Genomic DNA, 16545 nt, shown 5'->3' on the forward strand with positions numbered 1-16545 from the left:
AGGTAGCCTGGGCATTTCGGGACCCCTTCCCGAAAACTGTATATATGATAGCCTATATAATTTAGCTGCCAGAGAGCTCTGTGCTTATATGGTGGTGCGTAAGATGCTATTGTTCTGAGCAGGAAGCTGGCAGATCCATTGTTTAGCTATTTGAGGCAGACTGAGCTGTCTAGGTCTTCAGGAGCCTGGCCACTTCCAGCCTTTCTTGAGACAGACAGTCTGGTTCTGCCTCCAGAAAACTCTGAGAAGTAGAATGAGCAATTGTAATGGGTCTTTGGGCTTTCATGTTTAGAAAAATATGTTTTTAGAGAAATCCAGATCATTTTTCCTGTTTCAGGATGAGAGGCTTCATTTTTAAATATGAGTTACAACATCTGCACTTGGTTATTTCAAATATATGGATCACAGTGGCCAGTCTGTGGTTGGTAGGGAGGAGCACAATATTATGTCCAGCCACAGATGGGAGTGGGCGTTTTTTTACCACCATGTGTCGTTTGAGCATCCAGTTGGTTTGAGGAATCCGAAAAAGATCCCAAGGCTATGGATCAGTCTATCAAGCTGTGGGAAGATGCCCTCAGCTGTGGAAGATGATACATCAGTTGTGATAGATGAGACAAGTTCTCCAAAATGCCCTTTTATCTTGTATCACCTCTGTCTTGCCTGGGTTTCAGCTTTAATTAGCTGTTCTTAATCCAGATGATGATTTTTGTCTAGGCACTGAACGATGTGGCTAATAATGCTGTTTGTGTTTGGGCTGAGAAAGGAAGACATGAAGCATTTCAGGATGATTGTTTTTGTCCTTCCAGCTTTATGGAGACGGGACAACAGGATGAGTGATTGTGCTCTGTGTGTGTATGAACCGGGAAAGATCATCCATCAAAGCAATAAGTGCTGTCTGTCCCATATGTTTTCTTGAAGGATGACAGAGGGGGAAATAGGATACAGGCAACTAACAGGTGGTTCTGAGACTATTTTGCCAGCTCATTGATTTGCTTGCTTAGAAAACTGAATTTAGACCTGAGCAGCAGGTCATGAGGGCTCTAACATCAAGCAATATCTTCTTTAGTTTCGTTTTGAGTATTGTGTTTTATTGTGTGTGGTAGATTGCCCTCATCAAATGAAGTGTGATCAATGGCTGTCAGTAGAACTCCCACATGTTTTGTATTCACTTTGATCACCTTGGAAGCACCATAAACAGAGGTGGAGGTGATGGCACTGATTGCTGTCATTGCTTCCCTGACAACTTCTTGTAAGAACAGGCTGAATTCATCGAAGAAGGGCATTGCAATTCTGATTCTCTGCTAGGTAGATAAAGGATGGGAGTGGATCTTTTGTGAAATATCACAGTTCCTTTTAGCAATCGGTTCTGGGCTCGAGGGGGAGGTAGTCTGGCTTTACAAAACCAGTTTCATCCCAGACATGTTACACCTGAGTGTGCTTTCTCAGTGTTACAAAATAAGTAGGCCTTTTGCTTGACTTCTAGGTAGATATTAAGGTAAGGCAATTCAAGACACAGTTTACCGAGGACTCTTTTATGAAGAGTCTATCTTAATTTATCATTGCCATTTTCCTTAATCATAACCTACAATTAAAGATACATGTTATTAAATTCTTTCTTTTTCTCTTTCTCTTTCTCTTTCTGCATGTGCGTTGCATGCGTGCGTGTGTGATAGTCCTACAGATATGTCCATATGTCCAACTCCTTATTCCAAAAAGGGACCAAATGGCACCTTACGGTGAATCAAGAAAATGATCATATGGGACACTACAGTTCCTTAGAATGTATCACACCGATTCACACTGTAGAGTTCCTGTTCATGAGAGGGAGCAATAATTGGAGATAAACTAGTTCTGTGGTATAGTTAGCAGACATTTTGGTACTTGCTTTTGTCAAATCACTAACAGTACACTCGGGGCAGATGATCATTTTGCGGGGCCCACGGCAGCCCAATTTCGTGGGGTCCCCCCTTTGCCACGGCACATGCGCGGTGGCATCACACACATGCACGGTGGCTCCACTGCGCATGCACGGGGCTTCTTGAAGTGCGGGGCCCAGGACGGCTGCCCAGCTCGCCCTGCCCTATATCCACCCCCGAGTACACTAATCACCATTAAAAATCAATTTACCCATAATAACTTCCTGTGTGAATACACAACATTGAAGGAAATCTATGGTATCTCTGGTAATCCTATGTGACAGCTATAGGAAATGCTTGACTTTTTTAAAGAGTGATTTACTGTAGCCATTATTAATTTTAATGATTTTATTTGAGGAAAGCATATAGTTCATATTATTCTATCTCTTTCAGAGGATAAAAAAATGGATGAATCCTGGACAAGAGACAGGAAGGTAGGATTAAGATCAGGCAAAACTGATCTCAGAGTGAGTGGAATAAAGAATGTACCCACTACAGCTGTAGATAGTGGATCCTTTGTTCAGCTCATCAATAGGAAAGGTGGTAATTACCCCATAAAGGCTCCCTGAGCAGTTGGAGGGATGGGATATTTGGATGAAGTAAGGCAGAACAGTAAGGGCAGCCCTCCCAAATCAGTAGAAATGATTAAGGAATAATGCTAACCTACATTACTACCAGCTTCTTTTTAGGATGACCAGATAGCAATATGAGAAATAGCAATAAGTGAAAATATGGGATGGACTTGGGGTGGGGGATAGAGGCAGTTATAGGTTGCCTATATAAGACAAAGTCCTTAATATCAGACATCTGATCACCATCATTTTATTCATTTATTTTAGATGATTAAAGTTGTAGCCAAATCACAGTAGAAACTCAGAATTATGAACAGTTTGGGAATGGAGTTTGTAACAGAAGTTACATAACTTCATAACTCTAAAAAAACCTTTGTAGTATAGGAGTGATTAGAGGCCTTGGCCAAGGACTGGGACCTGTTGTACTAGATGATATACATATGTAACCCACATGCCTTCTGGGTATGGAATACTGTCCCATGTAGTGGCACTTAGATCTTTACAGAGACGGAGAGAAAAAGAGAATCAGTGTGCTCTACAGCATTAGCTGAAGGTCAACGGCTTTTAGCTCAAGCTGTAGAGACTCATGCACTAAGCTGCAGAGGTCTCAGATTTGGCGATACACAAACGTATACTAAAAAGACATTTTCTCACCCAGATAGCTTACAACGTACATCACAAGAGAGGACATGTTGCTGCTGCAACAAAGAAATGGGGAAGGCAAGGTAAAGATGCAGTTGAGAATATTATGACCAGTGTAGCAAACAATAGCCACAAGTAATAACATTAATGTCGCAAGCAGGGGAATCACTTATTTCATGGGTATCTTTGGGGGGTGAAGGGGGGGGGGGGGTTGGAAGGGAAAGAGAGACAAAATAATTTGACTCTGGATATAATTTTTTATATTATATAACAATGCTTTTCCAGTTTTTGGTTTCTTTTTTACTATATGTCTGCTCGTACAGTCTCTGATACGTACATTAATTATTTTGGTAAAGTTTCTTACACTAACATTTCCTCTTTTATAGTTCTGATTTGAGAACTTATTTATATATGTAACTGAACTAAGAATTTGGCATGTTCAATGATACAAAAGAGAAACATACAAGATTATATCAAGACCACTCTGACGATCTAAAGGGTTCCTATCTTAAAAATAGATATACGTAACTATTCTGCTATCCACAAAAATCCCTGCAATGATGCACCTTATTTTTGGATTATTTACTTGTTCCCATAACATAAGAACTAAAGGTCACCAAATGAAATTAATAGGTAGCATGTTTAAAACAAACAAAAAAGAAAGTTTTTCTTTAGCTAGCACATAGTCAGTCTGTGGAACTCCTTGCCAGAGGATGTTCTAAAGACCAGGACTTTAACAGGGTTCAAAAAAGAACTAGATAAATTCATCAGTAGTACTTAGCCAGAATGGATAGGAATGGTGTCACTAGCCTCTGTCTGTCAGGGGCTAGAAATGGATGACAGGTGAGGGATCACTTGATAATTACCTATTCCGTTCACTCCCTCTGGGGCATCTGGCATTGGCCACTGTCAGAAGACAGGATACTGAGTTAGAAGGACCTTTGGTCTGACCCAGTATGGACATTCTTATGTTCTTATGTTCTGCAATATGACATTTTAAACTAAGTAGACAAATTACATATATACTCCATCATAAGCCTATTGATTCATAAGTAGACTCCTCCAAGTTGAAAAACCCCGTAAACATTGCAATGGTCTGTTTATAAGCCAACAGTTTGCAAACTTCCCATCGTAGCTCACCATCATAAGCAGTGTTCCTTCTAAGATTTTCCATCCATGAGGAGAGTGAGTTTTGTCTTGTGCACCAATATTGAGGTCATGTGCGCTTATTTGGATGTGTGCTATCATTATACCTACGAGTTACTAACAAATATATTCATATATTAAATGTAATGAAAGAAAGAATACTAAACCAGACCTTTCTCAGTCACAGTGAATAAAAAGAGCTGTAAAATCAGAACCTTCACCCAAACATCCTTATTATTATGGCTGATCCTATGTACCAATGTACTATGTTATGTCATCAATTACAGATAAGGTAAAAAGACATCGTTCCTCCAATAAGCCGTTTTTCTTAAAGACCTTTTCTGCACTGCTACACAATACCAGCAATAAATGGTGGCAGGCAATGTTCCCTCTAACTTTTTCCATCCATGTGCAGAATACATTTTGTTATATGCACTGAGGCATGTGCAGATGTGCACCACACATGCTGCTGGATAGCATTAGATTCTTTGCTGGGTGGCCACTTAAACTCTCAGCTCACTGAGGTTACACTGAGGAAGAGTTAAGTTATACATTAGCTGCATCTATGCTTACTCCTAAATGTAGACAATTGCAAATTGGGATTTGCACTGGGGAAGCTAATCAGGGATTATCCCAATGGAAGAAAGGCTAATTGTCATCTTAATCGGCAACAACTGCTATTGTTTAGTCTAAGGAGTGGGCACTTGTGCAACTGCTGAATTGTGGCTATTTCAAGATGGAGCTAAGGCCTAATCCATACTGTTGCCTCAGCTACTGAATGTGTACATTTATTAACTAGAAGACTTACCTGCCATTGCTCTGGTCCAGTGCCAGCCTAGGGCAGTGGGGACTGCACGGCTGTACTCTGCCTGTTCCCCAAGGCCGGACTGAAGCAGCAGGGGTCATGTGGCACAGCGGGCAGCTGCTCCCTGGAGGCAGTCCAGGGAAGTGGGGGCTCTGCTGCTGACTAGCAGCTGCTTTCTGGGGCTGGGATATTTGCTGCCGACTCACGGCTTTGGCTGTGGCCCTGGCTGGAGCCGCTAGAGCAGCTGTCACCCACAACGCAGCTGCACACACAGCTCAAGCTCTGTCCCCAGCCAGGACCATCAGAGTAGCTGCCACCCACCATGTGGCCTACAGCTCCAACCCCGGTGAAGGGCTGAAGTTAGGGCCAGGGCTTCATGGTGGCTGCCCTGTTGCTCCTGGGTTGGGGCATACGCCCGAGCTACTAAGCAGCTACTGTGCAGCTCTGCTGAGGAGGTAGGCTGGCCTCAAGTTCTTGGTTCATGACCATGCAGGTGCTCACCTTAGAGGGGAATACTGATCATAAGCCTCTGGCATGTCAGGATGTTTTGTTTACCTAGAGCATTTGCAGGCATAGAGACCTGCAGCTCCCAGTGTCTATTATTCTCAGTTTCTGGTCAACAGGAGTGGCAGCCAGCATGTTCCTCAGTCTGTGCCTTTCCCATAGCTCCCATTGGCTAGGAACAGCAAACATCAGCCAATGGGAGCAGAGAGGTTACGTGTCTGCAGACATTCCAGGTACATAAAATATCCCAGCGTGCCAGTGGTTTGCCCTTCTGGGCAGGGAACTGAAGTTTGCCAACCTTTCCCCCTCCCCTGAATTAAAAAAAATGAAAACACAATGGTAAACATATTAGTAAAACACAATGGCCCCTTCATAAATCGACCCTCATTCTTTACTGCATCATTTTTTACCCCCCCCCCAAAAAAATTGGCTTATGATCCAGTATATATGGCAATAGTTTGCTTGGATATCTAAAGACACTGGACTTTGAATCCTGGATAGATAAAAGTATAAACATGATACCTACCAGATTATTGTTTGGACTCACTGGAAAAATGTATGTGACTTAATGTAATTGTATCTATTAATATTTTTAAAAATATATTTGATTTTTAGCTTTTGAAGCTATTACAAATTTCACAGAACTAGTAGCAATTTCTCATGGGCTTTTATATATTTTATGTTCTGTCAGTGCTGCTATATTTTTAAACAGCAAGCAAACTCAGTGTTCTTAAAATCAATTGTAATAACTACTTTTATGCAGCTTTAAAATTAGAGTTTTCACTTATTAAACTAACATAACACTGGAGATAAGTACAACACTAGGAAAAAAAATTGTATCTGCAAAAAACTTTTGTTCTTGACATTTTAAAATGGGCATATAATACCTAAAAATGTTTTCTTCTTCTGTAATAGTATTGCATGTAGTGCAAAATAGATATTTTAAGTCAAGACCTGTCAAACACATACTAAAAAGTTCTAAATTTCCATGAAGAACTAAACAATATTATCTCATTATCTGCAGCACTATCTGTATCAATGTAGACAAATGTAGGGAGCAATAAGAATGCCTAGGTAACGTTATCTAGCTATGTAAGGAAAAATAGGTACATTTAGAAGGGCAGTTACCACACAAATAAATAGACAAGCTTTACAGAGTAGTTCGCATTATTTATACTAATGAACAAAAAGGTATATAATAACTAGAATTATTGTAGCAATTCTTTTTGTGACAAAGGAACTAGAAAAATCAATGCACAGTTTTTATCTTACCGTACAAAATTATCTTTTCGTGGGTGACGTTTTTCTTTAAAAAAAATGAAACTCAAAACTGCATTAAGCCAACATTTTCAGATTTAGAAAGCAAGCAGTCATAATGAGATGCTATCATAAAGCCCCATCTTGCTTAAGCAAAGTGTGGTTCCCCAATACAGATCAGATATTAAATTATGAAATAATGGTTAAAACGGAAGTGCAGGTTTTTGTTAATTAGTGATTTCACCATCACTGGGTGTCAACACTCTAAGCATCCACAAACTTAGGATGATTTATAACTGCAAAGACAAAACTTGCAGAATGCTGATTAAAAATGCTTTACTTTACTTTCAATTTCAGTATACTTACATATTTTTGTAAGCCGTCTACTCAGAAATTTTACAAATAGGAAATCAACAAAACAACCCTGAAAAACCGAACAACTTCGCCTTCTTGTCACCATATGCTGCATGTTCTCCCCCTAGATTTTTGTATATTCTGTATGCTGGAGAATGGTTTCTTTTCTTTTCATGTTGCTCTGTCGGCGGTCATAACAGCTATTCTCTTCATGAATATGTAAATCCCATGCATAAAATCACAAAAATTAGCATGGCATTTCCCACAATGGACCTTGCCCAATTATGTCTGCTTAATGCATGAAAAGTGATGATTTAATCTTTTGAATATGAGAGTGATTTCAGATACTTTTAAAAGAGATGTTATAATTATAGAATGCCCAGACACACAAGCTAGATGCAGGCACATGCTGGGTGATCGCCACGCTTTTAATACAAACTGGGCATCTGATGTGTGGCTATGATGGAGTGCATGCAGAATCACTTATAGGCTCTTACTCTGATATTTAGTGACAAGGGAAAAAATGCCCTAGGTCTGTCATACCATTTCATTTGTAGACTGAGACTTGTTTGGGTGTGGAGATATATTTATTATTTCTTAATAACTGACTCAAATTATATTTTCAAAAATGTTGGCTAGATAAATAAGAGAAGTGAACATATTCGCTGTGCATTTTTAAGTCGTATGTTGGGAATGAGTGGGGGGCAGGAAAAAAACAATTGATGCATTTTATTATTTAAATAAGCAAGCGTGCTCATGCATATTTATATGACGTACATGCCTATGCGCCGCTCTGTGAATAGTGGCACTGCGGCTTGAATGCAGTAATTAGGCTGATGTAATTATATTAAAACAAAGGGAGCCTCCGTTGATAATTTTTACAGTGGAAACATTACAGATGTATGTGTATTCTGTACGCAATAAATGAACCTGAACTGCTGTCAGGGGCTAGAAGGACAGTGTGGCCAGTGCACCTATTGTGTCATTGCTGTAGAAAGCAGCTTACCGATTGGCCACTGTCTGCAGCACATAATACTGACTGGTTATAAAGGACTTGTCTAGGGGAAAGCCTGTAGGTGCTCCATTGTCTGGCAAAGTTGATATGACTGCATTCTTTTTGCAGGAGGTCAGACAGCTGAACTGTAAAAGCTGCACAGATTTTTTTTTCTCTCACACTCTCTCTCTTTCATTCTTCATTCAGCATTTTTGTTTCATGCCCTTCTCTGTTTGCATAGTTAAAAAGAATGCTAATTAATATCCCTTAAGCAGAATATAGTGACTTGGATGTAAAAAGAAACCTGATAAGTTTTAAAAAGTGTTTGGGTTGCATCGAGAAATCAGTCACGATTCTAGGGAAAAATGAAGATTTTTTGGGGGGGTAATCAAGATAAACAAAGAAGAGTTGTATTTTGGTTTTCTCACTTTTTTAAAAATGATTGCTGTTCTACTACTGCAGGTTAGATAATGTTTTATTTCAGGAAGTGTGCTAGCTACATAATTTAGAAGTACACAAATCAGCTGCAATTCAGTACTTACTAATCCTTCTTAGGATGTAATTCGGTGAAAGAACTGCTTTTAAAAAAAATTCTTTTCTGTATTATAGACGGATCTAACAACGCAGTCTGGGCTCCGTGCCAAGGGCTGGTATTTCACAGCAGCGACCGCCTTACAGATGAGCTGTGGGAAGCAGGAGAGAGACTCTCTTAGGGTGCCACTACTATGGAGACACAGCTGGGCTGAACAAGATTTGCTTCAAACGACAACAAGAGAGACAGAAAGTGTCTGGTTCGACCGCTGCCCAAGCAGGCAGTAACCAGAAGAGCTAGCAGCCAATCCGGCCATGCTGCACTGTTCGAAACCAGCTCCACATCTCAGCCAATCAGTGACATCATTGGTGAGAAACTCATTTACATCATGCAGTAATGAACTTTGTTTAACGTATCCTTTTTTTTTGTTGAGATTAGGTCCCTCCATTAATTATTCTGCCAGCATAATTTGAATCGCTATGCAAAACCGGGATACATTTTCTCTGATTTTTTTTAACTGTGTGCTGTCTCTGCAGGTAACCATGAGTACTGTTCCATTTCTTTTTTGGCCCGACTAAGCCTTTAAAATAGGATTTCATTGTTAATATTGGACATATAATTTTTATTTTTTTTAACATACATTTGTCTCCTTGTATGCCTTACTTAGTGTGACATTGCTTCCTCCATTATAGGCTGACATTACCTTGCCTAATCTTGAAAGGTAAAGAGGGTGCTGCAGCATGGAGTCTACATCTTCAGCAGCAGTCAGCATCTAAGTACTTATTTTAATGCTTCAGAATTCACATTGGAGTGGCCATTTTAAAAACCAGGCTTTCTCTGAAGGGCTTTTCCTTGCATCTGTCACAACTGAGTGAAGTTCAGCACTGTTGTATTTCATTTTCTGCCACTTTCAGCCAAGATGTCATTTTACTAATGAATAGAACTGAGGTCATTTCTGAGAAAATTTCACCCCCTCCCTCCCACCTCCGCACAATGCACCTGATTTGCATCCATTTACCAGAATAAATGAATACCAGAGCTAGAACGAAAAGAAGTTAAGGGATAGCTTGCGTACTGCTTCAGGGCATATAACAGCACAGCGAAATATAGTGGTTTCATTTAGCTATAACCTTTTGTATTTAACAGTTTCATAGTTAGAGAGAAAATATTTTATTTTAGCCACAACAGTACTCTCTGGCTAGCATTTTATATTGTTAACTGCCTTGTATCTTTTTTTTTATGTGCACATTTTCCTGATCTGTGTTCATTTATAAATGAAAAACATTTGGGGATTCAAGGTTGTGTTGAACATTTGGATTTAGTTCTTTGTTGGATAAAGTAATTTGTTATGCAAGTGATTTAAAAGCAGCCCAGAATACCAGGGAATGTAGAGATTTCAGACGTCATAATCTAGTGAAGCGAATTTTTGTTCTACAGTATCCTAATAGCTGAAACAAGATCAGACATGAGACAAATTCAATACTGTCTTATTAAATTAAATGCGATATCCATTGCCAGTGGGCTTCAAGAGGTCATCAATCTCTAGAGAAACCAAGTTTACTATTAATATTTGTTATTTAAAACAAGCAACGTATTCAAATACTTCTGCTAGAATATGATATTTTTTAAAAATCATGTTTATGCACAATTTACTTGAGCCTTCAGTTCTATGTTGATCCAGGTACTCACTTTCAAAAGAATACAGGGCTTTAAACACTAAACCATGGCTCTTTCAATGCGTGATGCATTCCATCATCCCATCATCAGTATTCTGTGTGCGGCTGTCCTGATACAGCCACTAGCTCCCCTGCTGCAGATCCTGTAATTTGAATCATGCGTAATAATATAGTATCCTACTGGGGGCCTTCTTTCAATAGGAGAGTGGTTTTATACATTCTGCTAGAAGAGAACTCTTGGCTCTTGGCCAGCTCATAGCCATTATTCATACAGGCAATCAAGATGGTCTTCCTTAAGGAATAACATCTGCACGACTTCATGTGCCAAAAATTTGCAATCTCCTCCACATTATAAATTAGGCTTCCTTGGAAGCAGGACTATTTGAAAATACAAAAGAATAAAAACCTGAGATTTAAAGGAATTCATCAAGAGTGTAGTGGGTATGGCATTTGATGAAATCCAGTAACAGTCTATCAGAATGGTTAATGGGGTAAAAAGGGGTACAACACTCCTCCCTTCCCTGCAGAGGTTGTCCTTTGGCTCTTACGTAATTTTTTCAGTTTCATGTTATGAGTTTAGTTGCCAATTATTACATTTTGCACATGTGAATTATCCTCTGCTGACAGACTGGTTTTCCAGATATATGCCTGTGATATGTGGTTAGTTGGGACTGTATATGCATTTCCCTAGGTGCAAATCTATGCATTCGACAGGATGTTTGGCCAGTTTGTAGAGAGAGGAAAAAAGGAGGTACAGAAAGGAGGCAAATGTTATGGAAAACAGTGAGGCTTCAACATGAGCAGCATGAATCCCGAATGCCAAAATATCTGAAACATTGGAAGCCCAAGGCTTACCGAACTGCCCCTCATCCACTTAGTTTTGTAGATTAGTTACATAGCACAGTACTAGTAAAAATTGTTATTGGGGGATAAAGAAAAAAACAATGCCACTAGACTTTACCATCTCCATGGGAACTGCTGTGAGGCATAGTATATCTGGGAAACCAACCACTAACCTTTTCATTTACCTTCATTCCTAGACACAACTTCCATCAACCACATTAAGGATGGGGGTGGAAGGGAGGGAGTGAATGTGCCTTAAAAATTCTCCAACAATTATTTGTTGTGCATTTAAAAAATATGTTTTGACAGTTTCTGCTTTTCTGGATTGTGACGATGGGGTCTTTAGTTCAAGCATGTGGGAGGAGAGAAAGCAATAAGACATGTTAACTAGCTGAACTTGCCTTGTGGGCTATATCTGTTTGCCTGCAGAAAATACTCTAGCAATAGTCAACCCGCCAAAACTGTGTATTGTTACATTACTATAGTCTAGTTAGTAGCTATATTAATTTTAATGGTAAATTAAAAATTTTACCTTACCTGTCCTGGCTTACCTCTGGTTTCTCTTCAAGGAAATGATAACTTGCCAGTTTCTCCTCCATCAGTGCCCCTGTATCTCTCCTTTACCATTCACTATCATCAATTGTTCCTCTTCCTTCTGCACATGAAATAAACATTCAAGGTGGTGTGTGTAAAATCAAACAAAATGTTGCTGATTTACTATTTTAAGAATGTGCTTTCTTGTGGGGCCCAGAGAAAATGATGGAAGGAGTATTACTGGAGCAATGGTCTGAACATGTAAGTGGATTTGGGGAAAAAAAGTGATTGTTCTCACTGTCTCAACACCAGAGTACTTTTCAGTATTTTGTTATATTTAAAGTGATATAATAAAAAAGATGATATTTAAAAAAAAAAAAAAATAGATATATCCTCTCCCTAACATGGTCCAGAGATCAATTAAGTGTTTAACAAAGTATGTTATACATTGCTGCTCCATCACTCTTGCCAAATTGCTGGAAAGAAAGCTGTAAAAGAATCGACACTGTGAGAACATCCTGCAAGCAATTCGGAAGTTTTCAGCTCTGGGAATCAACAGGAAGAGCAACCCAGGAGAACATAATTATCTTGACTGGACATAGGGAGACAGATGCTCTCTCCAGAAACAACTGCCATTGGGAATGAATAGGTAGACAGAACAGCATGTGAGTGCTGGAATTATGCTCTGAATAGCTCTCACTATTCAAGAGAAGAGGCACTTCCTTTTGTTTTGGATGCAGTATTGGCTGCAGAGGGCAGATACTACTTTTCTGTTCCTTTGTGAATATATATTGTCTATTATTATTCTTTGGTGTTTCTGCATGTTGATAGAAACAATGTATGTTATACCTAATTTCTATCAACACCCAGAAACACCAAAGGGAAAAATGTTCTTCGTGATTCATTTAATTGGATGATTTAATTTTCATCTCTGAAATCTCTACATCAGGAAGAAATGGACATTGATGTCTGTCTTAGCTTTGCTGCTGAATAAAAGGTCACATTGCTTTCTCATTTTTGAATTTGAATACAGAGCTAATATACTCAAAATGATGGAACTCAGGGTTACTCAAATCTTTTTTGCCAATATCCAAATTCCTTGGACAAGGTCCAGACTAAAAAAAAAAAAAAAAAAACCACTAACAATGATGATAATCAAAGTAAATTAAGAGCTCAGGGTCCATTGAAAAGCATTTAGCCCATTGTCTGCCTATGGACTCCCCCAGCTCAGAAAATTGTTAAAGTGGATATAATAGCTGTATTTAAACACTTCTACTATGTTAGTTTCTCACAGTTTGAGAAAAATTTCCCATTTCCTAGATCAAGGATTACTGGGAACTTTAAAACACATGATCATTGAAGAACTGTAGATCGTGAGTTTAGAACAAAACCTGGTTGACAGTGTTTACATAGATTCTCGTTATTTGCTATTTGGTATGATAGATTTTTTTTTTTTAAATCTCGTTTCAGTTCCTGGTAGAGAGGTGTCCATATTAGAAAACCACCATCAAGCTAGCACTAAGTGGTAACCTCGCTAGCAGTCCATGCCAACAACTCAGAGAAGGAGAGCGATTCATCCTTATAGGTGGTTCTCCAAAACAAGGAGAGACCTTTCACTGTTTCTTCCTAGAATGCATTTGTTCTGTGCACAGTTGATATCATTCTCTGGGGCTGTCAGTGTTACTTTTCATGAGCATTACATTTAATTTTTTTTTTAAATATATCAAAAATCAAGATGAAAACTCCCCACCATTCCTTGCTCATAGATAAAATGCATTGAACTATGAGACCCACTAAAATCTATGGTACTGCATTCAAAGCGCAGAAGCAGAGAGCTGTGTAGGATTTAAGCTGCTTAGCTGGGTTCATTGTAATATTTTGACATTGTACATGAGTGCATTTCACCTTGCCTTATAACTGTTCTTTGAGTTTGGAATTCTTGGTATTCTATTTTTAGTAGTAGTAAGATTTATTCCTGTTTAAATCCATGCATGGAAGAGCTAGTTTGGAAGAAGTTTTAATACAGAACATTGATATTGTAAATAGTAAGCAACATTATAAGTAGAGTAAGCAGGGTAAGAAATGGTTTTCCCATCTTGCAGCATTTTTTAGATTTAAAAAACAAAATCCTGTTCTGCATCAAGGTGAACCCAAGACCTTTCAAAGTTTTTCATGAAAAACAAGAATGAGAGACTCATCACTGAATAGGCAAAAGCCCAGGGTTTAGAGAGCACATGTAGAATGCAGGACATCTCAGCTTCTCTCCCTTTCTCATTTCTGGGTAGATCCGAAAATTATTTCCTGAACATAAAAAAAAAATTGTTGTGGAAGACTCGCTAGCTATCCAAGAGTAGTCCTACATAAACTAAGGATGGGATTTTCAAAAATGAAGTGTTAGCCTAGTGCTTCGCCAATGAGCTAAATGGCGGTCCGGTAAGGCTAATACTGAGCCCTTTTGAAAACCCCAGTCAATAAGCATGAAGGGCGGGAAGTTTCACTGAAGTAGGAGGAAGTGAGTGTCTGGGTCTCTCCTTTTCTGTAGGTTTCTTGACTCCCAAATGAGTTCATAGTTTACACTTGGGACTTTCATTAGGGGAATGGAAATAACACGTATTGGTGCAGATGGTCTCTTTTATTTTCTATGATTGTATAATTTATTCTATTATTTTTTAATTTGCATGGTAGGGAGCATACTTGTTTTGCCTTTGCTGAATCTCTGATATAGAAAAGTTTTTATAAAATGGAAATATATAAAGGGATATAGGAGACATAGGATTTTAGATTACGAATAACAAGTAAGATAAATAGTTTGCTTATCTGGATTTGTAGTCAAATTTTATACCAATGGCAATCTCTCATAGTCTGGACAAGCTCAGTGAGTTTCATAAAGCTACTATAAAAGGAAATCCTGTCTCAGGGAATTCTGGGAAATGTAGTTTGGGGCTCTTATGTAGAAATTGGCAGGTAATTTTTCTGTGCAAGTTTGCACAAAAGAGCTAGTTAGAAATGATCTGATTAAGAAAACTACAGCCTAGAATCCAGAAGGAAAATGCCTTGGACTCACATAGCCTTTTTTCATGTTTGAGCGTTCTTTTTGCATCAGTTTGCAATCTCTTCCTGTCTGTAAACACTGCATTTTCTGAAGTTTTCTTGAATTAGCCATGTTCACTTTTACAAAATATATAGTGTCTGAAAGAGCTTGTCCCATCAACATGGATGGGAGATGTTCTCTTTTCAGCATAGGGGCCTTTTCACTGAAATGCTTCAACTGCTGTAGTGTTGTCTGTGAAAACAAGCCACATGTATTTTATCCATTCAAAAACTGAGGGAAGAGCCCCATGGAAATGCATGAGGAAACCAGGCAGTCCTTGCTGATGGTCCAGCCTGCAAATATGTGGCCTATATATCTACTAATTGGTTACACTGGCAAATGGGAGAATCAGGCACCCTTAGCAGTAAATCTGATCACTCCACATGAGAAACAACTGATTTCCCCCCCTCCCCCAATTAACTTGTATACTGGGATGTGCAGAATTTAATGTGAAATTAATTCTTTGCACCATTGTTTATCCATTTTTTAAAGTTTTTTTTTTGTACACAGCTCTGATAAATTCCCAGGAAACTCGAAACAAAATAAAATCTGAAAACCAAGTGCCTTGAGAATAGCACAAAACAGGGCCAGAATTTCTGAGCATTTGCACATTAGTTCCCAAGTAAAACCAGCTGGTTTGCTGATCAGGTTGCCTCTTGGCTTTATTTTCAGTAGTATATTCCCTGATACTGTAGGTACAGTTCATCGTAAAACCTAGATACTCGGACTTTGGGTCATGGTACAGCTTGTATTCTTGCAAAAACTTTTGTTGGCCTTTGTGTGACATAGGTAGAAGTAGAAGTACTTTTTAATACTAGGTTTAAGTCTCCATCTTTCACAATAATGGGCTATATCTTTCCAACTCAGCATTCAGAACTTCTTCTAGATGATTGAAACTCTGGTTCCTGTCAGACAGATCCTGTCTGTAAAAATAGAATTCCTGTCAGAAGTATTCAGAAAATCATTAGCGATGAAGTTGGAAAATGTTGGTGCCAAAATGGGGCTCTGAATAAACCATTATTTTGGGACATTCAAGAGCTGGTTTTTGTCCAAGCAGAACTTAGAATTGATGGCCTCCCAGCAATACTTCCACAGTCATAATGACCCACTTGAGTAGGACCAAAGATGATTTGTACAGTAGGCCTTTATGCCAGATTGTATCACATGCACAATGTTTGTACCTGTCTTCTGCCTGGTCTGAAAGCGGTTCTCAGTGTAGATGGTGAGTGCCAGCACTTCATCACAAATATGATGGTTTAGTCTGAAACATTCTTGACTCACATTCAATTAGCAGAGAGACAGGACAGTAACTTTGCTAGTCTGTCATCTTTCTCAGATTTTGGCCAGGCTATTACTTTTGCCTGATTTTAGGTATTTTATTTTCCTTAAGAACAAAGATACAAAGATGGCAAGTCGCTGTCTGCTAGTTTTTCCGAGATACTTAGAGAGTTATCAAACCCACATGCTTTACCTGTTTTCCATGTTTTGATTACCGGTACCCTTTCTATTTCATCTGGGATGAAAGACTGAAAGTCGCCCTTGCTTTCCCTTTTCTTCCTTGCTGCTCCTTTAATCTTTTCCCCTTTATCCATCTTTGCAACCTTTACCCAGTGGATAATAATGTCATTTTGAGTGACTGGATAATGAAATTGTGCTGGAGGCTTCAGAGCAGCACCAAG

The 16545-nt window shown here is 38.9% G+C and overlaps 1 protein-coding gene across 4 annotated transcripts in view; it reads left to right on the forward strand.

Moving 5' to 3' along the window:
- Positions 1-16545, forward strand: part of LOC149525675 (uncharacterized) — a 444259-nt gene that overhangs the window by 59185 nt on the left and 368529 nt on the right. For 2 of the 4 annotated variants that reach the window (XR_016347919.1, XM_089773544.1), the window contains one exon: positions 8800-9090. Coding sequence is in view for 1 of the 4 variants with exons in the window: in XM_089773544.1 (XP_089629670.1) it covers positions 9037-9090 (54 nt within the window). In the remaining 3 variants the exon portion in view is untranslated. Of the gene's footprint in view, positions 1-8267; positions 8323-8378; positions 8653-8799; positions 9091-16545 lie in introns of those variants that run through there. The other 2 variants (XR_016347920.1, XR_016347918.1) reach the window with 2 other exon arrangements.

This window comes from Pelodiscus sinensis, chromosome 1 (genome assembly GCF_052426305.1).
Source record: "Pelodiscus sinensis isolate ZL-2025 chromosome 1, ASM5242630v1, whole genome shotgun sequence".
NCBI classification, from domain to species: Eukaryota; Metazoa; Chordata; order Testudines; family Trionychidae; genus Pelodiscus; species Pelodiscus sinensis.